This window comes from Rhineura floridana, chromosome 2 (genome assembly GCF_030035675.1).
Source record: "Rhineura floridana isolate rRhiFlo1 chromosome 2, rRhiFlo1.hap2, whole genome shotgun sequence".
NCBI lineage: Eukaryota > Metazoa > Chordata > Lepidosauria > Squamata > Rhineuridae > Rhineura > Rhineura floridana.
The window spans coordinates 151,782,918-151,804,944 of record NC_084481.1 but is presented as its reverse complement, the minus strand read 5'-3'; the positions used below and the strand labels follow the sequence as shown (position 1 = coordinate 151,804,944).

General features: G+C 39.6%; 1 protein-coding gene across 3 annotated transcripts in view; it reads right to left on the bottom strand.

Moving 5' to 3' along the window:
- TTC17 (tetratricopeptide repeat domain 17) overlaps positions 1-22,027 on the bottom strand; it is a 112,641-nt gene that overhangs the window by 41,679 nt on the left and 48,935 nt on the right. For all 3 annotated transcript variants that reach the window (XM_061610812.1, XM_061610813.1, XM_061610811.1), the window contains exons 14-16: positions 20,179-20,256; positions 14,612-14,836; positions 6,521-6,707 (exon numbers count right to left, since the gene is read on the bottom strand). In XM_061610812.1, coding sequence (XP_061466796.1) covers positions 6,521-6,707; positions 14,612-14,836; positions 20,179-20,256 — 490 coding nt within the window. The remainder of the gene's footprint in view (positions 1-6,520; positions 6,708-14,611; positions 14,837-20,178; positions 20,257-22,027) is intronic.

Sequence of the window (22,027 nt, the reverse complement as noted above, 5' to 3'; positions counted from 1 at the left end):
GATGAGTTCAGAACACAGTAAATTTGGTGTTATTTCTACTTGCCTTCTTTTTTATTTGATTCGGCAGCACTTCCTGCTGTTGTATCTTCAAATTCATCTACATATCCAGGAGGCCCAAATTTCATAGTGATTTTGAGACACCCTAAAACTAAATCCTGTGCACAAAAGCAAAACTTACTCAGAAGTAGGTTTCACTAAATTAAATGATCCTTACTCCTAAATGTGTAAGTAACCCCAGAAGTTTTTTTTGGTGAGGCTTAGGTTTTCTTCCTGGTTATAACAAGAGACCTTTTCTTGGCAAGTTCCCTGATGGCTAACTGTGGTTAGAAAGCACCTGCTGCATAGGAACTCCATTGGCACAACTTGAGCTTGTAGGTGATCAGGTGTTTTAAAAAAGAAAGCCTATGATAGCGACAGCTTCCTCAAGCTAGTTGTGTTTTCCCTACCTTTTCACTCAGAGAATGCAACCGAAAACTTCTCAGGAAAATACCTTTATGGATCCCCAGTTGGCTTCTGTTATCCCATCACTTCTCCATTTTTTCTTAGGGAAGTGGTTTGATATTTATGATTTATTATGCTGTGTATAGTAATACCTCAGTCAACCAATCCTCCAGGAATGAAGCTTCTTTTAACTAAGACTTTTTTTAAGGTGAAACTGACAACATTTGCTTTGCTATGGATACTTTCAAGCCTGTGCTTTTGCTTGAAGGTGAAACTGACTTTGCTTTACTATCAATAAACTGATTAGCCTGTGCCCTTGCTCTGCTACCGTGAAACTGACAACCCTGTGTGTTTGCATTAAAGAGTTTGCTTGCTTTCTCCCAGAGCTGGGGAGGGAAGGATCCAATATGATTCAGAGGAGTAGTAGTGGGTGGGTGCTGGGTAGGCACCCTTTAAAACTCCTGTTGAAATTGCCCCCACCATCGATGAGCAGCTGGAGGAACCTATCCCTATTCTTTCCATGTTATTCCTACATCTGGTACCAAAGTTTCTTTTAAAGAAGTAATGTCCAGGAATGCATCGCTTTTGTTAGCTGAGGTATTACCGTATCACATTGGAAACAACATTTATATAATATCTAGTAAGATATTCTTACATTATCTGGAATAATAGAGCTGATATTCTGAGAGAATGCCTACTAGCAAGTGAACTCTATATAAATTATTTTAGAAATAATACATGCCTGTGAGGACAAATTACAACATCTCATATATAGATCTTACTGTATTGCAAACCGTAGCTCACTAGGGTCTATACAATCAATTGTTCTTTGGTTCCACTTATAAAGAAAATATATAAAAAAATTATATCTGAGGGTATAAACATATTCCTACACAAAATATGACCCTGTTCTTATCTAAATAGGAAAATGGGATTGTAAAATACATTTCTCCCCAAAATTCAAAAATTTGGGAACCTAACTTCTCAAAAAATGTTTTAAGGTTCTTCAAAGTCGTTTTGGGCAGATGATGCATTGCTTCTGTCCTCTTCAATATTAGTGACTGGCAGAGCAATCCAACCTGTTGGATTGCAGCCTAAGTTCTTCAAGATGAGGAACTTCCTAGCAGTCTAAAAAAGAAATCAGTAAGCCTTGATAATTGGAATCTGCATCTTCCTTCAATGTAAAACAAAGTCTACCCCATACTAACAGCTGGTCAATATTGTATAAATTCTCCCAAAATAGCTTGGAAGGAAAGCACACCAAAAGAAAATCACTTAAAGAGATTTATTCCATGAAGCTCATAGGAGAAATATGTACTGCTCAATGGAAATGTGATACCTTATGCCACAAGAGGGCACTAGAAAACACAGTATTTTCAGAAAGCACAGTATGGATGCTACAGAAACATATGTAGCCAAAACACCAGGAGGATATCAGGTTGGGGAAGATTGTTCTAAAGTATGTGTAAGAGATCACTATTATACCAGATGGAGGTGAGGAACATACTCACCAAGGCACTGGAATAAGTGGGTGAGAGCATTATCACCAAAGTTAATTTTTCAAAGCCAGTTCAGGACTCCTTCAGGGCAGTCATGGATCTATCCCAAACAATAACACTTCATATTCATGTTAATAAGGAAAACAGGCAGTTTAATGACTGGAAGTAAGAAACAATTGCTGTGGCTGGATATTACCTTCTGAGGGCAGATTTATTTTGGTCTAGCAACCTTTTCCCCAACCTGGTGCTTGCCAGATGTTTTGGAATACAACTCTTATAATCCCTGACCATTATTTGGCCATGGTGACTAGGCTGATGGTAGTTTTCATCCAAAACATTTGGAGGAAACCAGATTGGGGAAGATTGGTCTAGCCTAAACAACTTGAATGCTGTAATCTATACTCACCTTTATGAGAGGAAATCCCACTGGGACCTACTTTTGAATAAGCATGTATAGGGCTGCATTGTAAACCTTTAACATTTTCACAAAACATTTAGTGAAGAGGAAAAAGTGGCACAGCACTGGGACATAAGGATATATCCTAAATCTCCTTACATTGAAAACCATTTATATTGTAACCTATTTGAAACAGTTCTGGTGACCATTTTTGTTGTGCAATTCATTCATAGGCCAGAGACACCATGGGGCAAAGCAGATCCCTGCTCAACAGCCATCCTATGTTCTTAGATAAATAAATAAAATTATTTACCCCATTTATAAACCACCCATCATCACATTGGAATCCCAATGTGATAAGCGAGTAATGTTATCTGTTGTCACTGAAGCCCTCTTAAATCTTCTCTGCTACCTCTGTAGTGAGAAAACAAAAATAATGGGGGTGGATCACATTTCACTGGACCACAACACAAAGGTGGGGATTCCAATCCCATTTCTGCACCATGATCAGTGCAAAGATGCATCTATGCTGAATTTTGTCCAACGAGATGGCAATCACCAATGCTATTAAACACCCCCCCACGTAACTAAATGGCACACCAACAAGTACAGTGGTGGTGATGTTCAATTACACTGGTATTTAGTTGTGTATAATACTGAACCTTAATCTGGTCATGTTCAAGATTAGCACACTTGTGTTCTACAAGAAAATGACTTTTCCACTAAAGAGGAATTAGCGCCAGTAATGTGTGGATTACAAACCTATATGCTGTTCTTATTTACTTGATTATGCAAAGCAAGACCACACTGTAACAATGTTGCAGAATTTGCTTTTTGTGTATCAGCTTGTCTGAAGAATTCTGTTTGATCCAAGACTTTTCTCCTAAATGTGAACAGCCTGAGTCATCCATAGGTGACACTGCTATAGGAAAATGGCATTGCGAGTAGAGTTATACAGAGCCACAGGCAGCAGAAATTCCCGTAATTGCAGAGATGGAAAACTGTGCTGCTATTGTAACAACTGCTACCTAATGTGACTGTGTATCTGTGAATATGCACAATGTTAAGCATGTGTATGGCTCAGAATGGCTCAGAATGCAAGTGTAAAGACAAGCATCCTATATGAACCAGTCTTTTGAGGAATACATTTCTTCACTTATGTAAGAAACATCAAGCATGTTAAACAACCCTAGCTAATGAAGGAATATACCAAAAGATGTCTTACAGCTAGAAAGTATAGGAAAGGATGGCCACAAATAGCTGAACAGCACATAACCTTATTGGTTTTGCATGATTTTGAGACTGACAAGCATGACACATCTGTCTATATCTTGTGTTTAACAGCACACACTGGATAAATTTTGATATTCAATGTATAACTTTATAGATAAAATTATCTTGTGCAGTTTGTCTCAACTACTGCCATGGTTCCATATTCTTGAATACTTAGAGCACATATAGGACACAGAGTACTTACACAAAACTTAATGGGAGCACTTCTGAGTACAAGTCCTACTATATTTATATCATCTATATATACAACAGAGTGCATGTTAGACATAAAATATGCTTATTTTTGTATATAGAGAAGGGCATAGGTCAGTGATAGCACACATGGTTTGCAGAAGGTCCCAGATTCAATTTCTGGCATCACCAGATAAGACTGGGAAAGATTCCTGTCCAAATCCATGGAAAGCTATTGCCAGTAAGTGTAGCTTGGCCTTCCCCAAGTACCCTCCAGATGTTCTGGGTGACATCTACCATAATTCCTGACCAATGGTCACACTGGCTGTGACTGACAGGAGTAATGTAAATAAATTTTATTGCATATAGAAAATAAGCTGGTGCAACATAGTCTGACAGGAGTAGTAGTCCAAAACATTTCAGGGCACCACATTAGGGAAGGTTGGTGTAGACAGTATCAAGCTAGGTGAAGCAATGGCCTGACTTAGTTTAAGGCAGCTTTATATGTTCAGTCAATTCTGGGTACCACTATACTTGAGATATACTCTAACACGTTTTGAAGGTTTAATTCCTATGAAGTGTTTTCCTTTGAGCCCATTTAAAAAAGATCACACAGAACAATGATCATTAGACACATTAGCCCATTTCTGGTGTTTCTTCTTTCCACTTTGTTTTTTTCAGTTCTGCAAATAATAAAGTATCAGAAGCTGGATTCACTAGAATGTTTATTTCACATTCTAAAAACAACAATAAAGAAATGTCCACATCATTTCTCATGTTCAAATTTCTAATGTTGTCACATTAGCAGGGGATGGACAAGATGACCTGAAGTGTTGCCAGACTTTGTAGTCTATATATATAAAAAAGGAACACAGCATATGAAGAGCAAAAGATGGAACAATGCAAATATGGAAGCTTCCAATACTGAATCCATGTTTTGTCCACTTTTCCACAGGCAGATCTTGAATTTTTCTGAGACTTATTACTAGTTATTAAGAAAGGTAAGAAACATAATCAATATTCCCCCCAAATAGTGCCCAACTGGTAACACCCACATTGAGGAACATTATTCTTGTGAATAGAAAGAAGTAGCCTTTTCAATGTCCTTCCATGAACATTCATGTAAGTTAAAACATGAATGATGTAGCATGAAAAAGACACAAATTTTAGCAGTCATTAGAATCTCAAGTTACAAAAGGCAGTTTTAGCCAATATTCTGATCCTGTGCTTTCCTAGAAGACACTGAATTTAGAAATCCCAAGCTACCCAGAAGTGCATAAGTGTGTGTAACACTATGTGCAGCCAAGACTTTAAGAACAGTGAATGGTGACTATTGGCAATCAGCACTGAATGCCAAGAAAAGTTTGTTTACTCAATTATGGAAACTCTCAAACATTTCCTGCATCTGTGGTTCTACTTCCACCCTAAAAATTTGGAAATGTTTTGACAATGTTTGGAATCATAGAAACCAAGAAAGAAGAAGAATGGAGGTTGGGATTTGGAGGACAAGGAAGTGGAGGTAAACCGACTTAATAGCCACTAGAAATGGAGGAGAAATAAGCTCCTGTGCACTACAGCCAACTCAGTCTACCCACCCAGCCCCAGTTCAGACTGCCCAAAGTCTTGCCCAGCTCAACTGTGATTTGAGCCCTGTCCCCCAAAACAGCATCAAACTTCTCTCTTTAACTGAAATCAAGAAGCCTTGGGTGATATTCAATTACATCCTACTCAGAACAGACCCACTGAAATTAATGAAGCTATGTTAGTCATCCCCATTAACTTCAATGAATCTACTCTGAGTACAACTAGTGTTGAATCGGTCCTTTCTTTTACCAATGAAAGCTGAGATTCTGAAAAGCCAGACTCTAGGTTCTGCACTTATGCTAAGAACCTGGATGTGCAACATATATACAGTCCTGTTTCTAAGCCCTTGAAAGATACGTCTTTCTGAAATACGGGAGGAAAACCTCAACACAGAATGAATACTTAAGTAGCGGAATGCCTTCCAACTCCATCCCTTAAATAATCCTAACATGTTAGTTCATTTGGGCAACTGGATAGGGATTATACTAGTTCAGTTCCAACCCTATATTCTAATAAAACTTGAGTACAATTAAGGACCAAGAATGCATTGCGGATTTATCAGTTTTAGGTGAAGCCAAAAACTTATTTAAGCTTTTCACTGCTCTGTTTTATCAGGAAGCTAAATCTCTTCAAATATTTACAGCAGGTTCTAAAGAAACAGGAAACCCACTTTTAATATAGTGTTGGCAAGAAAAAGGCTGGGTTTAAAGTGAGATATTATTCCTTAATTCAGGTCATTCCCTCTCCCTCTCAAAAAAAAATCCTGGTATTTGCTAAGAAAACAGATGGGGTATAAACATGAGAACATTTCAGCAACCCTACAACAGAGCAATGCTCTTGAATGAGGGACTTGAAAGTATCTTAGTATCCTCTAATTAGAAAAGGCTGCACACAGACATTGTCAGAAGAATTAAATAGAGAATGCTAGGAAGCCAGCTTTGCTTGGGATTCTCTGAAAATTACTCTCAATTAGATCTAACTGAAAAACACTGTTCCCTTTTCCAGTTAGACACAGACAGAGTAGAGGAAAAATCAGATTACCAGTGAAGGAGAGAAAGAGAAGCAGTCCAATTTCTGTAGATAGTGTTGTAGGGATAAAGTTATTAATTTGGGGACTTTTTCAGCAGCTGCTTACCACTGCAGGCGGAAGAGCTGATGTTGTACAGAAACGGATAGAACTGCAAACAGCGGATCAGCTTCAAGCTCCTCTCACACTCCAGACACTTTGTTGCAATATCCAGGGCATGCCTGAAAGCCTGCAATGCCCCGCTGACATTCTTCAGAGCCAAACAGGCATTTCCTAAGCTTAAGAAAGTCAGAGGCTAAAAGGAAAAAAGCAAATTTACATTAGGCACAGGCCTAGGCAAAAGGCAGATTTCACTTGTACATCTTGCTTAATTTTCTGCCTTTAGTTTTCCAAAACAAGATACAGAAGAAAGCCCAGAAGTTTCTTAAAAATTGACAGTATTAAGAAGAGGCCATGGGTTCAATCCAGACTTGGAGTTCCAGTTGTACTGGGAGAAGGAGATGGTGCAGCAACTTATGCTAATTCCTCCATACAGCATGGAAATGGGGTATCAGCAAAAATCACTGCCCTGCCCCCTTCCTCCGGTGGGAAGTCTCCGCTGAACCCCAGCTCTCTTCACTAGTGGGAAAGTCTGGTTCCAACCCATAGAAAGCCTGTTCTGCAGTTCAGTGGTCAAAAGAATTGGGAATTTACAAGCATGTTCATATCTTGGGAGTTCTCGTCAAATATGTCTGTGTGATATGTATGTACATGTGTGTATTTAAATCTTCTTTTAAAATATGTATGTATGTTACATCAAGACTAAAACTATAGAATCAAAACCTACAAGATACACGGCAAACAACGTGTGTCCTCCTTACGGTTCAGACTGCCCAAAGTCTTGCATTCCCAAGCTACCCATTTCATGGGTACTCATTTCTTGGTTCAGTTGGCTTCTCCCTGGCTCCTAAGTAGCATGAGTAGAAAGAAGCTCATGAAAAGGGGACTTTCCCATGCCATCTCCTGCTCAGCTCCCACTGCCCTGCAAAAGCCTCTCCAGATGCTCAGGGCATCCTGTGAACAGTAAGAGGTGGATGCAGGAATTGATGGAGGAGGAGGGAATCGTCCAAAATTGGAAGGCACCAAACATGAGTGTAGCAAAGCTCAAACAACGTGCCTCTGACTGACTTTGGACCATTTTCTCCTCTCCCCATCCCTCACTGTTCAAGAGGTCCTCTGACTCTCCAGATATACTTTGGTGAGGGTCCAGGGGCTAGAAGGACCAAAGACTTCTTGCATGAGCTTCTTTCCACTCCTGCCATATGAAGAGCAATCCAGCTCAGAGAAAGCCGGTGTAAGTGATGCCAGGGCGTAAAGTTCCACTGCATCCAACTGCCATTCAGAAGCCTCTGGGTTGGCTGAATGCCGGCTTAGCTGGGGGCTGTGCGCAGGGACCAGAAAGTGAAAGCCTGCTCTTCCAAATACCCCTACTGGGGAGTAAGCCCTCTTGTCTGGCTTGTTGTATTTATTTTCTTAGACTAACTTTTTTCCTGGCGTAACTTTTCTCTGAACTGGGATCTGCAGGAGTGCTCCAAACACAAGCTGGATGTGGCCTAACTCCCCTCACATTGGCCCTTTCCCTGACACATCCCCAGAACAGCCCTGTTTTGGTGCTTAAGCCAGCTGCACTTACTCCGGTCTAATGGCTGACCCAGGACCCATCTAGCTTAGCTGGAGATCCACCGCAGCCAACTCCCCTCAGCCTGGTGTAAAGGTGAGTTGGATTGTGCCCTTGGTGTATTTATAAAAAAATAAAGTACTGAAATCCGGTTTGTAAGCATTATTATAGTGTACTGTACAAAGATTTCTGAGAAGCTAGGAGCAATGGGTAAGAAAGTCAATTGAACATAATTAAGAACGGGTTGAAAAAACTAATCTCTGTTTGTGTGAAGTTAGCAAGCATGTGTTAGGCATCTTTGAGTAACTGCATGTTTGCATCTTTGAACAACTGCAATTTTACATATATTCATTCAGGTTCATTTAAATATCAACCAATTGTTAATGGTTAGCACAATTTATGGTTCAAATTTCAAAAAGTCTCCATAAAAATAAAATTGCTCCAATGAATGCTAGCATGGCACTTCGAAAACCAGGAGCAGGGCTTTTTTTTCACTCAGAGATTTAATGTTCATTGCTTGGGAATTCATCTTAACTGAATGCTTTGCTAAAAGTATTTTTCATGTAGTAGGCCTCTAAAGTGTTGTTGTTATGTGCCTTCAAGTCAATTACGACATGGCGACCCTATGAATCAGCAACCGATAGCATCTGTTATAAACGACCCTGTTCAGATCTTGTAAGTTCAGGTTTGTGGCTTCCTTTATGGAATCAATCCATCTCTTGTCTGGCCTTCCTCCTTTTCTACTCCCTTCTCTTTTTCCCAGCATTATTGTCTTTTCCAGTGAATCATGTCTTCTCATTAGGTATCCAAAGTATGATAACCTCAGTTTCATCATTTTAGTTTGTAGTGATAGTTCTGGTTTAATTTGTTCTGACACTCAATTATTTTTCTTTTTCGCAGTCTGTGATATCTGCTAAGCTCTCTTCCAACACCACATTTCAAATGAGTTGATTCTTCTCTTATCCATTTTTTCACTGTCTAACTTTCACATCCATACACAGAGATCAGGAATACCATGGTCTAAATGATCCTGTTTTAGTGTTCAGTAATACATCTTTTCTAGTTCTTTCATAGCTGCCCTCCCCAGTTCTAGCCTTCTTTTAATTTCTTGACTATTGTCTCAATTTTGGTTAACGCCTCTGCCCAGGTATTGATAATCCTTGACCAGTTCAATGTCCTCATTGTCAACTTTAACGTTACATAAATCTTCTGTTGTCATTACTTTAGTCTTCTTGACATTCAGCTGTAGTCCTGCTTTTGTGCTTTCCTCTTTAACTTTCATTAGCATTTATTTCAAATCATTACTGGTTTGTGCTAGTAGTATGGTATCGTCTGCATATCTTAAATTATTGATATTTTTCCCTTCAATTTTCACACCTCCTTCATTTTGGTCCAATCCCACTTTCCGTATGATATGTAATCTATAAAGCACAAGGTGATTTTCTTCTGAAATTCCTTGGTCCGTTCTATTATCCAAAGTGTGTTTGCGATATGATCTCTGGTACCTCTTCCTTTTTAAAATCCAGCTTGGACATCTGGCATTTTTCGTTCCATATATGATGAGAGCTTTGGTTGTAGAATATTGAGCATTACTTTACTTGCATGGAATATTAAGGCAATAGTCGATAATTACTGCATTTCCTGGGATCCCCTTTCTTTGGAATTGGAATATATATTGAACGCTCCAGTCTGTGGGCCATTGTTTAGTTTTCCGTATTTGTTGAAAACCCTTTGTCAAAATTTGGACAGACTCAGTCTCAGTAACTTGTAGCAACTATTGGTATGCCATCTGTTCCTGGTGATTTGTTTCTTCCAAGTATTTTAAGAGCAGCTTTCACCTCACATTCTAAAATGTCTGGTTCTTCATCATATGGTTCCTCCATGAGTGAATCTGTCATCTTTGCATCTCTTTTATAGAGTTCTTCAGTGTATTGCTTCCATCTTCCTTTTATGTCATCTCGGTCAGTCAGTGTGTTCCCCTGTTGATTATTCAACATCCCTACTCTTGGTTTAAATTTCCCTTTAATTTCTCTAATCTTTTGGAATAGGGCTCTTGTTCTTCCCTTTTTGTTGTCCTCTATTTCTATGCAATAACTGTTGTAATAGTTCTCTTTGCCTCTACATACTAGTCACTGTATTATTGCATTTAGGGTTCTTACCGTGTTTCTATCTCCTTTTGCTTTTCTTCTTTATTTAACCATTTTAAGAGTTTCTTCAGTCATCCACTCAGGTCTTTCTCTCTTTTTAACTAGAGGTATTGTCTTTTTATGTTCTTCCCTGACAACGTCTCTGACTTCAATCCATAGTTCTTCTGGTTCTCTATCAACTAAGTTGAAAGCTTCAAATCTGTTCCTTATTTGATCTTTATATTCTTCTGAGATGTTATTTAAATTGTATTTTGGCATTATGATTGCTTTGTTCTTCATCTTTAGCTTTACTCTGATTTTCAATATGACCAGTTCATGATCTGTACCGCAGTCTGCTCCTGGTCTTGTTTTCGCAGGAAGTATGGAACTTCTCCATCTTCTGCTACCAATTATATAATCAATTTGATTCCTATATTGACCATTTGGTGATGTCCACATGTACACTCGTTTTTTCAGTTGCTAAAAAAATGTGTTTGCAAGAAACAAATTATTGGCTTCACAGAATTCAGTCTCTCTCCTGCTTCATTTTTATCTCCTAAGCCCCATTTCCCCACAATTCCTAGTTCTTGTCTGTTCCCTACCTTTGCATACCAATCCCCCATGATTATCAGAACATCTTGTTTTTAGTGTGTGATCAATTTCTTCCTGTACTTCTGTGTAAAATCTCTCCAATTCTTCTTCTTCTGTGTTTGTTGTTGGAGCATAGACTTGGATGATGGTTATGTTAACAGGGTTCCCATTAATCTCATTGATATCACTTGCTCTGACCTTGCATTATAGCACCTAATTGCTTTTGCTACCTCATTTCTCACTATTAAAGCAACCCTGTTTCTTCTTAATTTCTCAGTCCTGCTTGAAATATTTTGTAGTTGCCTGATCGAAAATGTCTTGTCCACTGATTTCAGCTGGCCTTGCTTAGAGTATTACTTAACTGGATTTGACCCTAGGTCAATAAAGAGTTTTTAACATTCATAAGATACAGTAGGGCCCCGCTTTGCAGTGCTTTGCTTTACAGCGCTTCACTAATACAGCGGTCTCAATTAGATGCAATTAGACTAAAGCCCCACTCATACGGCGCTTGTTCCGGTTTTACGGTGGTTTTCAGGCATCGCGCGCCATTCTATTCAATGGGTTCTGCTTTACAGCGGTTTTTGCTTTACAGTGGGGGTCCAGAACGTAACCCGCCGTATGAGTGGGGCCCTACTGTACTGAATAATATCCACAAGGATAAATCCAATTTAATATGAAACTTATGGTCTAGGTCTTAGTTCTGATCAGCCAGTTTATTCAACTTCTGTTTTGCTTCTACTAATTATTAATTTTTGATTTGCGAATGATTTGTTCTTAATACATGCTCCAAATGGCCCTGACCTATTTTTGTCTTTACATCTCACACATCAATTTTCAAAGCCACTTAAGCCTTCTATATCTGATCACACAGAAATACTACAGGCTTAGTTCATTTAAGTAAGAAGGCAAGGGAAATATGAAAGGCAAGTAAACGATATATGAGTGGGGAGCAAGGAGGTCCTCAGCTGAAATCAGCCATGAACTCACCATGTTGCTTGAGTTTGGCAAGCAACTATTCTCCCAGCCTCAGTCTGAAACCTGCAATATGGGAATAATACTGACCAATCTCACAGGGTGGTTGTAAAAGTTACTGATGTAATCTATGTGGAGCACTGCGAGTATTCAAATGCTAAGCATTATTATATGAACATTCCCCCTCCACACGTACCACATGACCAACTGTAGCTAGTCTAAGGGTGATAGTAAAGTTAAGAAAAAGGATCAGTTAATTCAAAGATAATTTGGAAGAGGGGAAAAAGGTGATTTCTTTTTTCTCCCACACTGTCAATATAGCAAGTGATTTTTTTAAAAAAAAATGAGAACTACATAAGTGCAAGATTTTCTGCACTGAGACAAGAGCGCCAAAAAGTGGAATGGCAAATTGAATAAAGCTGATCCAATATTTGCCCCCCAAAAGGTAAGGAAACAAACTAACCAGGCAACAGAAAGTAGACTATAAGGCAGTGGTTTCCAAACTTTTCCCCCCATAGATCACTTCAAAATGGCTGAGGGTCTTGGAGAACCACTTAATTTTCTGCCCATTGAAGCCATTGTAATCCACTGTGCTAGATGCTATATGGTTTTAATTGCATTTTAATTGCTTCTTTTACTTCCTATATATTGTATTTTATTAATACAATTTGAATTCCATAGATACAATAAAATACAATATAATAAAAGCAATAAGACAATTAAAAATCAATAAGAATATTTAATGCGATGGATGTATCATTCCTGTCTTCTACTAAAAATCCACAGACACACTACAGACAACCTGAATGAAGCTCGCAGACTATTGGTGGTCCAAGGACCACAGTTTGGGAGCCCCTGCTATAAGGGAATGGACTTGCCTAAATAGGCTATTGCTGTATGTTCAGAGAACCCCTTTAACAAGACTTGTTATATGCAGCATTTTTTAAAAAAGTATTTTACTTCAAATTGCTAAAAAATCCCTATCCAGTGCTCTCTTACTTAATGCTAGTCTAATAACACTTAAATGTTTTGTCCTGGAAAGGTTTTTTAAAGGCAAGGTATGAATGTTTGTGGTTTTCTTTTTTAAATTAAAAGCAAAAAAATGAATCAACTATCATTCATTGGTTATGAGGGTATGAAGCAAATAAGGTGAGGTATCCCTTCTCTAAAATCTTTAAAACTCTTTAACCCATTTAAAAACCACAAAAGTATTATCAGAGTATTACCCCTGTGTTACAAATAGAGGAGATGACGCTGAATGGATAGGAACACAGGAAGCTGCCTTATACCAAATCAGGTCATTGGTCTATCTAGTTCAGTGTTGCCTACACTAATTGGCAACAGCTCTCCAGGGGTTCAGACAGGAGGCTAACAGACTTGCTAAGGGTTTTACAATCTCCTATCTTCCACCTGGCTTTACCCTACAAGATCTTTCTCTATCAGATTCAGTTAGCTTTAGAATTTTCTTTTTTTATGAGACAACTTTTCCAACGAGACAACTTTTCCAACGAGACAAGAACCCTCCTCTTATTTTGAATCTTAGTAAGTTGCTTGGCTTCTCTTAATCATCATCATTATAAATGTACACAATATCAATTTAGATGATGAACTGACATTAGAGTTAGCAAGTTAAGGCTATTCGAGATTTATTTTAAAAACCTATTCCTTGCCTTATTCCTAAAAGGAACTGCACTGACCAAGTACTGGGTGATGGCTACTTCACTGCACCACATGTGACTTTGTTTGCATATGGAGCTAGTCATCCCTGGGTGCTTTGTTGTGAAACCCAGGCTACTGTGGCATCACAACTGCACAGAAGCACAATGTGGCAACTTTAGCCTCAAGTCACACAAGGAAATTGGGTTTCCTTCTGAATGCTGCTGCCACTTGCCTGAATATCTGAAATCATTTAAAACTGATCAGAAGTCTGGTTAGGAAGACAACCATCAACAATCTTGTGGGAAGGATTCCAGAAGACAGAAGGAGGCAGGCAGGCAAAGACCACTTCAAGGCCTGCTCTGGCTGGATATCTCCCGCCCCCCGGGTGATCTACCTGTAGAAGGATTTCAGGCAGCAATGGCCAGTGTGAAAGGGCAACCCCACAGAGCTGGTCTCCTGGCAGTGGCATTTCTTGCTGCTTCCAGGATAGTGTGGCAGTGAAGTCAGGGTGATGCTTGAGCCAATCTGGCACACTTGCTAGTGTATGCATCCCCTCATTACTGCCTTATCCTGTGTCTGCACTGTCCTAGTAAATGCAGCAATGTTGCTGCCAGGAGGCCAGCTCCACCCCTCCACACCAGCTGCTCCTGATTCCAGGAGTGAGGGAGGCAGGCAAGACCACCTTAGGGCCTGTTCCAGCTGGATTTTCCCCTCACCCATCAAAGGGGATCCAACATCAACAGTCCTGTGGGAAAGTTTTCAGGAGAAAGAGGCAGGTGAAGACCATGTCAGGGATTGCTCGACTTTCCCCTATAATCTGTTGCCCTGCGGGAAGGGATGTGATGACTCTTTAGTATGTTAAAATTAGGTTTTTTAAAAAAATTAAATTGCATTAGGTTTTTTTTAAATTAAATTGCAAGCTGCCTTAGATTTATATACTGAAAGGTGAAATATAGATAATTGTAATTAATAAATGAGATGAGGTGTCTACTTTTAAATTAAGCTTTTATTTTACTGATATACATTTTCTGGTTTGATCCCAAAGAAAAGGCAACTTCTCATTGTTCAAACTTAACAAATCACTTCCACTTCTTCACATCTTGACATTGAAAGAACAAACTGAGGAAGGAGGACTTTTGCTTTTCTCCTACTCAAGCATCTCAAAGCAAGGTAAAATAAAAACAAAACACTCACCTCAGAACCACTGATAGCCAAAGCTGTTTGGAGAAGTTTGCTGGCATCCAGGTGAAGACCATAATGAATTAGAAGGTTTGCTAGATTGACTAAAGGGATATCCTGAAATTCGGGTGGGGTCAAGTTAAATGCTTTTCGTAAGCAAGTGAAGGCAAAGGTGCCATTTCCAAATGCACGCCAGTAAAGGCCAGCTTCATTGAGCACCAGCCATAATGGATCTCTTGCCTGAAATAAACAAAAAAGAAAGGCTACCCTCATTAATCTCATTCCATGCTATGCAGTGATAGATGCTTTCCTAGATGTCACAGCTACACAACTCTAGAATGTTTTCAGTGATCACCAGAGGTATATATGGATCAGCTTTGTTGTTGTTATATGTCTTCAAGTCGATTATGACTTATGGCGACCCTATGAATCTTTTGGATATATTCATATGGTTTTCATGGTAAGAGGTATTCAGAGGTGGTTTACCATTGCCTTCCTCTAAGCCTACGGCACCTCGTATTCCGAGGGAGTCTCCCAAGTACTAACCAGGCCTGACTCTGCTTAGCTTCGGAGATCAGATGAGATTGGGCATGTTCAGGGTAGTATGGCTGTAGGTATGGATCAGCTACACACAACAAAATATTGATCCAGCCATTTCCCAATATTCTATCACCATCCCACAGGTGTCCAAGTGCATGCCCTTACTTCTCCTAGATTTATGGCTTCCCTATCTCTTTGGAGAAAATGAAAACACTGCACGTGGGGACAACACTGGAATGGAAGCAAAGTCTATATACCAGGACACCATGGAGGAACCTAGTCCCACCTCATGTTGAAGGCAGCTCCAGGTTTGTTGGGCAGGTTTGTCAACACTTTTCCCTGGCAAAAACACCCCAGAAGCTGGTTCAGATCAGAACATTATCTTCTTCCCAATCCCAAAGTAGCTTCTAGATGGTGTTTTTTCAATGAAGCTAGTTAGCATTTGCAAATTAGTTCTCTCGTGAACAGTGCAAGAGTAACCATTAGATCAAATTGATAGGATTTTGTTGTGGACTGGACATAATATGAGGCTGTAATCCTAAACACACTTACTTCTGAGTAACCATGCCAAGAAGTGTTTTGTTAATCATTCCTTGGAAGAAGATGTGGTAATAGATTGAGCTAACAGCTCTATATAAATTGTTAAAAGCCTATGACTGGCTCTTAGTATAACAGCCATTTGCTTCCTTGCACTCTCATATCATGGATTTGATTGTTAAGAAGGATTCTATAGAGATTTCTTTTCAGTTCTAAACTTGATTTTAACTGATTCAAGTGTCAAGAAAGCTTGAATGTAATATGGCTCTTGTGCAAAAAACTGTGGCATTTCATCTTATCTAAAATGGGGCCTCTGTGTGAGAGCAATGATTTTGCAGTTTCATTTCCCAGCTGAAGTTAATTAGGAGGCCTAAGCAGGAATACCAAGGGCCTGGTACCCAAGGTCAGCCTGGCCTGGGAATGGTTGTGGAGTATGTGCCAGCTAGGCGCAAACACTTGAAGCACCACTGCATCATGAGGAAGCTCCCTGATTGGCTAATTAGTTCTGGACTGTTACTAGGAAATTTTCCGTAAATATAGGAGTGAAATCTCTAGCCTTTGGTCGCCTGGGTTCCATCTTGCCTATAGGTGGGTACCTGTGTGGGTTCCGTTTCCATCTACTACCTAAACTTTGCATCTCTGAGCAGATGTGGGACTATGCAACAAATACCTCTTGATAAGTATAGAACAGGTTAGCTAGATTTATTGTTTTTGTTTTGTGACTGAACTCTCTGTATTTTTACCTGGCCCCTTTGGGTGTGGGTTTTAAGGAACCATTTTGCTGCTATTAATTGTGCACTTATATTATATAAAGCTGCTATTTATTTACCAGTGTGTGTTCATTGCAGGAGGAAATTAGCTCTGAATCTGGTACCTTGGCTACTTGCCCACAGACTACCGTGTATTTGGTTATTTCCTAAGGCTCCATGACAAGGAGTGCTCTTTTGGCTCTTATCTTCTGGAATTCTTGGCAGGTTTATTTCTGGGCTCTGGGTTTCCCCTTGACTCAGAGTGGTTAACTAGTTTAAGGGGTAGTGGCAGTCTACCTACTTTGCAGGGTTGTTGTGATTTACTCAGCCCTGATAAGGAAGATACTTGCCAGGATTAATTGCCCTGGGTTTGGGAGTTGAGTCCTGGGATGAACCGGGTCCGGTCCAGGACAGGTTCATGACATCAAGAATTTATAGATTGTTTTATTCTCTGACATTGATCTCATTTTACTGCAGAATCAAATATTTTTGTTTATTAAAGATCTACAGAGTGTTATTCAATGCTGCATGAGTAGAAGGCAAGTTCACACAATGGATCTCCTCCGCTCTCCCGGCAGCCTCCATGCCACCCCAAACCTCTTCAGAAGGGGAACATACCAAACAATGTGGGCTGCATTGTAAAGGGCTGCAGGAGGGGGGATTGCCAAAACTGGGTGCAGCAATTGCACGCTAGTGTAAATTTCCTGTGCCCAATCTTGGGCAATCCCCCTTTCCCACTGCATCACACTGGCACAGCTCACACTGTTCAGGAAGGTATAAATAGCTGCAGGGAGGAGGAGGGGAATGGAAAGACAAGCTTACCTTCCATTCAGGCTGTGCTAGATACAACCCATAAATAAGGGAAAGCAGAATTTAGTTGGATACAACCTATAATCTCTGTCAGGATGTTGAATATGCTGATTCTTAGGAGCAGATATCATTCATATGTCTTGGAATTGTTCATTAATCAAGCCTTGCTTGGCAGAAATTTGGAATATAGTCAAGGAGAAGCACACCATCAACAACCTTCTCAGAGCCTGGAGGCCATGCTCAGTTTAGGGTAAGAGGGGAAAAGACCAGGTTTGGAAAAGCAGGCTTGACCCTGCTCATTTTACTCTGCTTAAACTGGGCAATGTCTTGATAGATGGGACTATGGAAAGGAGGACTGGAAGTGGTTAAGTCCTGGTGAGGCTGGGGAAAGGATTGAATTCTCCCATCTCTCACCCATCAGTCTTAATGGATTGCCTTTTGCTGGTTAGATATAAAAGGCAGTGCAGCCTTAGCTGCATTAGGTTTTTCTGCTACATCTTCAAGCATAAAGAGGGCTGGATTAGGGAAATGCTTGTGCACAGAAGAACATATGCCTTCTTTTTTCTTTTGCCCAATAGCAGGATATTTCAGCATGGTTGATGAGCATTACATAATGGCTGCTTTAAAGTAAACCCCCACATTAATGGAAACATTATCAACACAAAAACAGATGTGATGTAACTAGATCAATAGTCATCATACACATGCACAAACCTCTATTGCTTCCACACTTTAAAGTTCTTTTAGGGGTCATAACTCACTGTTAGTTAACGCTCAGAATGAAGAGTGGTGCCTCTTTTGCTTTTAAACAGGGCTATACTTCATTGGGCCAAAGACCTAAGCTCAGGGATAGGGAACCTTTGGCCCTCCAGGTGTTGCTGGACTACAACTTCCATCATCCCTGACCACTGGCCATGCTGGCAAGGGCTGATGGGAGCTGGTGTTTTAACAACTTCTGGTGGGCCACAGCTTCACAATCCCTGAGTTAGCTAGATGGAAGTGGGGCCTAGTCATATATACTAGCCTATACTACTTTCCTATGTATGTAAAATGGAGCAATAGGGACACAATTTGGTTTTTCCTTACATTATAAGTAGCATTAATAATGAAAGAACAGACTTGCATTATTGCAGCTTTGTGAAATTATGGCCCTATATAATGTGGGTGCAGCTGCTGCACTTCTTAGTTCTGTTTAATATCTCCTCAACTCTACAGTGGAATTATGGAACAGCAAGTTTTTTTTTAAAAAAAAAACCTTATTTTAAGATTTTAAAAAAATGTTACACGTACAAAATGTATAATATTACATTCTTGCTTAAAATAAAATATGTAATTAAACTGAACTTGAATGTTAGTATTCTGTGAACCCAACAATTCACATTAGAACATGATAATATCTATGTGGATGTATTTTCCTGGGAGCTATTTCTCTTCAGGCTCAAAAGTTTTATGCTGCTATTTATTTATTTTCTTCTTATATTTTAGTTTTTTTATTTCTTGTAAGCCACCTAGAGAGCATATGCCATTGGGCTGCCAAAATAAATAAAGCAAATAAATAACAGAGCCCCTAGGGGACATAACAATTAGCCTTTAGAAAAACTGCTGTAAGCTGCTCTGAGCCCATGGGATAGAGCACGATTTAAATCAAATACAGTGATCCCTCCTCTATCATTCACATGGCCAGTTACAGTTCTGTCATTGCCGAACCCATCTCTTAAGACGGTCTTTGCTAACCTGATGCCCTCCAGATGTTGTTGAGACTAAGACTCCCATTAGTCGATGGACTGGCTGAGACTGATGGGAGCTGTAGTCCAACTACATCTGGAGGGCACCAGGTTGGCGATGGCAGTCAAGATTTTTGTTTACATATGACCACACTGCATATATTTCTACATTATTCTGTGCTCCTTTGGGTGTAAGGGCAGGATATAAAGTGAATGATGTTCTGCAGACTTATTTTAAAAAATTACATTTTAATGTTAAGTAATAAACATTCTTGCAGCAGCTAGTTGGTTACTGACCAATATCCTGTGCTTCATTTGTACACAGCTTCACACTTCATTAAATAGTTCTATTGATGCACTGTCCACTACTTCTAGGCAGAGCAATTCTATGCAGTTGGGACAATTTGAGGTGGACAAACTGCCAAATCCAGAACCCTGTCAGGCTGGTATTGGCAGGACTGATAGTAGAGCTAGTGGTATTTTTCTTTTTTGTTTTTTTATGTCTTTTTTTTAAAAAAGATTTCCCATCCATTGATCCCCATGTATGACTTTGCAACTTCCCCATTCTGAGGGTGTGCTGGGGAAACACGAAGGGTCCATCTCTGTCTCCAGGACACCCCTTTTTGCCCTGTCTGTTGGGGCCATCAACAATAGAAGAACAATGCCTCCAGGCCTTTCTGTGGCAGCTAGGAGGAGGCTTCCAAGGCGGACCTCAGTCTCCATCAACAGAGAATGAGATATACAACATCCTATGGTCCCTGGAACACTTACCCAGTAACACATAGGACTGCATCTTGTAATTTTTTATATATAAAGCCCTTGTATGTTTTAAATTATACCAAGATTAGTTTGAAAGAAATTCATCTTCTAGCCATCACTGGTTTTTTTGTCATGTGATTTTACATTCTTTATCTGACCTGATTTTACTGAATGTGAAATAAGTCCTTATTTCACTGTATATCAATCAATCCATTTCCATATTGGCTGTAAAATCTGACCAAATCAGCATTTTTCACACACCCAAAATCACAAATATTTCTGACAAAAAGAAAGAAGTGGAATGGTTTTACAGTTAAATTAAGGAGAGCACTTAATTGAATCAAACTGAATCAATTAAAAAGATTTTGGTTTCTGTACATGATGGCACTTGGGGTATATTTCTGTTGGAGTCCCAAAGAGGCAAGTAAAAAGCACAAATTGCAGCCATTGGAACTAAACTCACCTTTACAATGGCACGATAGAGAAATGATCCTATTTGCTGCTTTGAAATTGATTGATTGTTGACACGGGAGTATAATATCTGCATAACACAGAAAAGCATTTAAAATCATATATCAGGACCTACAGAAAGTAAGCCTTGAATGCAGAAAACTTATCTTGGTTATTCAAATTACAGGATCAGTATGATTTTACCACAAAATGAAAACCAAAGTGTGACTATTTTAATATTTTGAAGGCTACAGCCAAATTGACAAAACTAAAAGTCAAATGGAAAAATCAAACCCTTCATGTTTATTTAAAACCACATATATATGTGGGAATGCTGTTGACATATCTCGACTTCAGCAAAGCTTTTGACAAAGTGCCCCATGATATTCTGATTAGCAAGCTAGCTAAATGTGGGCTGGATGGAAAAACTATTGGGAACAGAATCGTACTCAAAGAGTGTTCACCAATGGTTTCTTCTCAAACTGGGCAGAAGTAACGAGTGGGGTACCACAGGGCTCAGTCCTGGGCTCAGTGCTCTTTAACATTTTTATTAATGACTTGGATGAGGAGGTACAAAGCATGATTATCAGATTTGCAGATGATACAAAATTGGGGGGCATAGCTAATACCGTGGAAGACAGAAACAAAATTCAAAGGGACCTTGATAGGCTGGAGCATTGGGCTGAAAACAACAGAATGAAATTCAACAGGGATAAATGCAAAGTTCTACACTTAGGAAAAAGAAACCAAATGCACACTTATAAGATGGGGGATACATGGCTCAGCAATATGACATGTGAGAAGGATCTTGGAATTGTCATTGATCACAAGCTAAATATGATTCAACAGTGTGATGTGGCTGCAAAAAAGGCAAATGTTATATTAGGCTGCATTAACAGAAGTATAGTTTACAAATCGTGTGAAGTGTTAGTTCCCCTCTATTCAGCACTGGTTAGGCCTCATCTTGAATACTGCATCCAGTTCTGGTCTCCGCACTTCAAGGAGGATGTAGACAAACTGGAACAGGTTCAGAGGAGGGCAACAAGGATGATCAGGGGACTGGAAACAAAGCCCTATGAGGAGAGACTGAAAGTACTGGGCATGTTTAGCCTGAAGAGAAGACTGAGGGGAGATATGATAGCACTCTGGTACATGAAAGGTTGTCACACAGAGGAGGGCCAGGATCTCTTCTCAATCATCCCAGAGTGCAGGACACGGAATAATGGGCTCAAGTTGCAGGAAGCCAGGTTTTGACTGGACATCAGGAAAAACTTCCTAACTGTTAGAGCCATACGACAATGGAACCAATTACCTAGAGAGGTAGGGAGCTCTCCGACACTGGAGGCATTAAAGAGGCAGCTGGACAGCTATCTATCGGGAATGCTTTGATTTGGATTCCTGCATTGAGCAGGGGGTTGGACTTGATGGCCTTATAGGCCCCTTCCAACTCTACTATTCTATGATTCTATACCGCTTAATATTTGAAAAATCTCTAAGCAGTGTTAATTTCATAAGCTTGATATAGATGCATTCTCATACTACAGAACGAAAATAAGGAGTACAAAATAATCAATTATGCTTGTAGAAATAGGGTTTATCGTCTTAGAAAACAAGCAAACTAAATGTTGGCTTGCTTACTCTAGCTACATGAAGGCCTTCCACTGGTATTAGAGTTTGGAGAAAGTGACACTATCAAAATTTGTTATTGTTATGTGCCTTCAAGTCAATTACGACTTACGGTGACCCTATAAATCAGCAACCTCCAATAGCATCTGTCACAAACCACCCTGTTCAGATCATGTAAGTTCAGGTCTGTAACTTCCTTTATGGAATCAATCCATCTCCTGTTTGGCCTTCCCCTT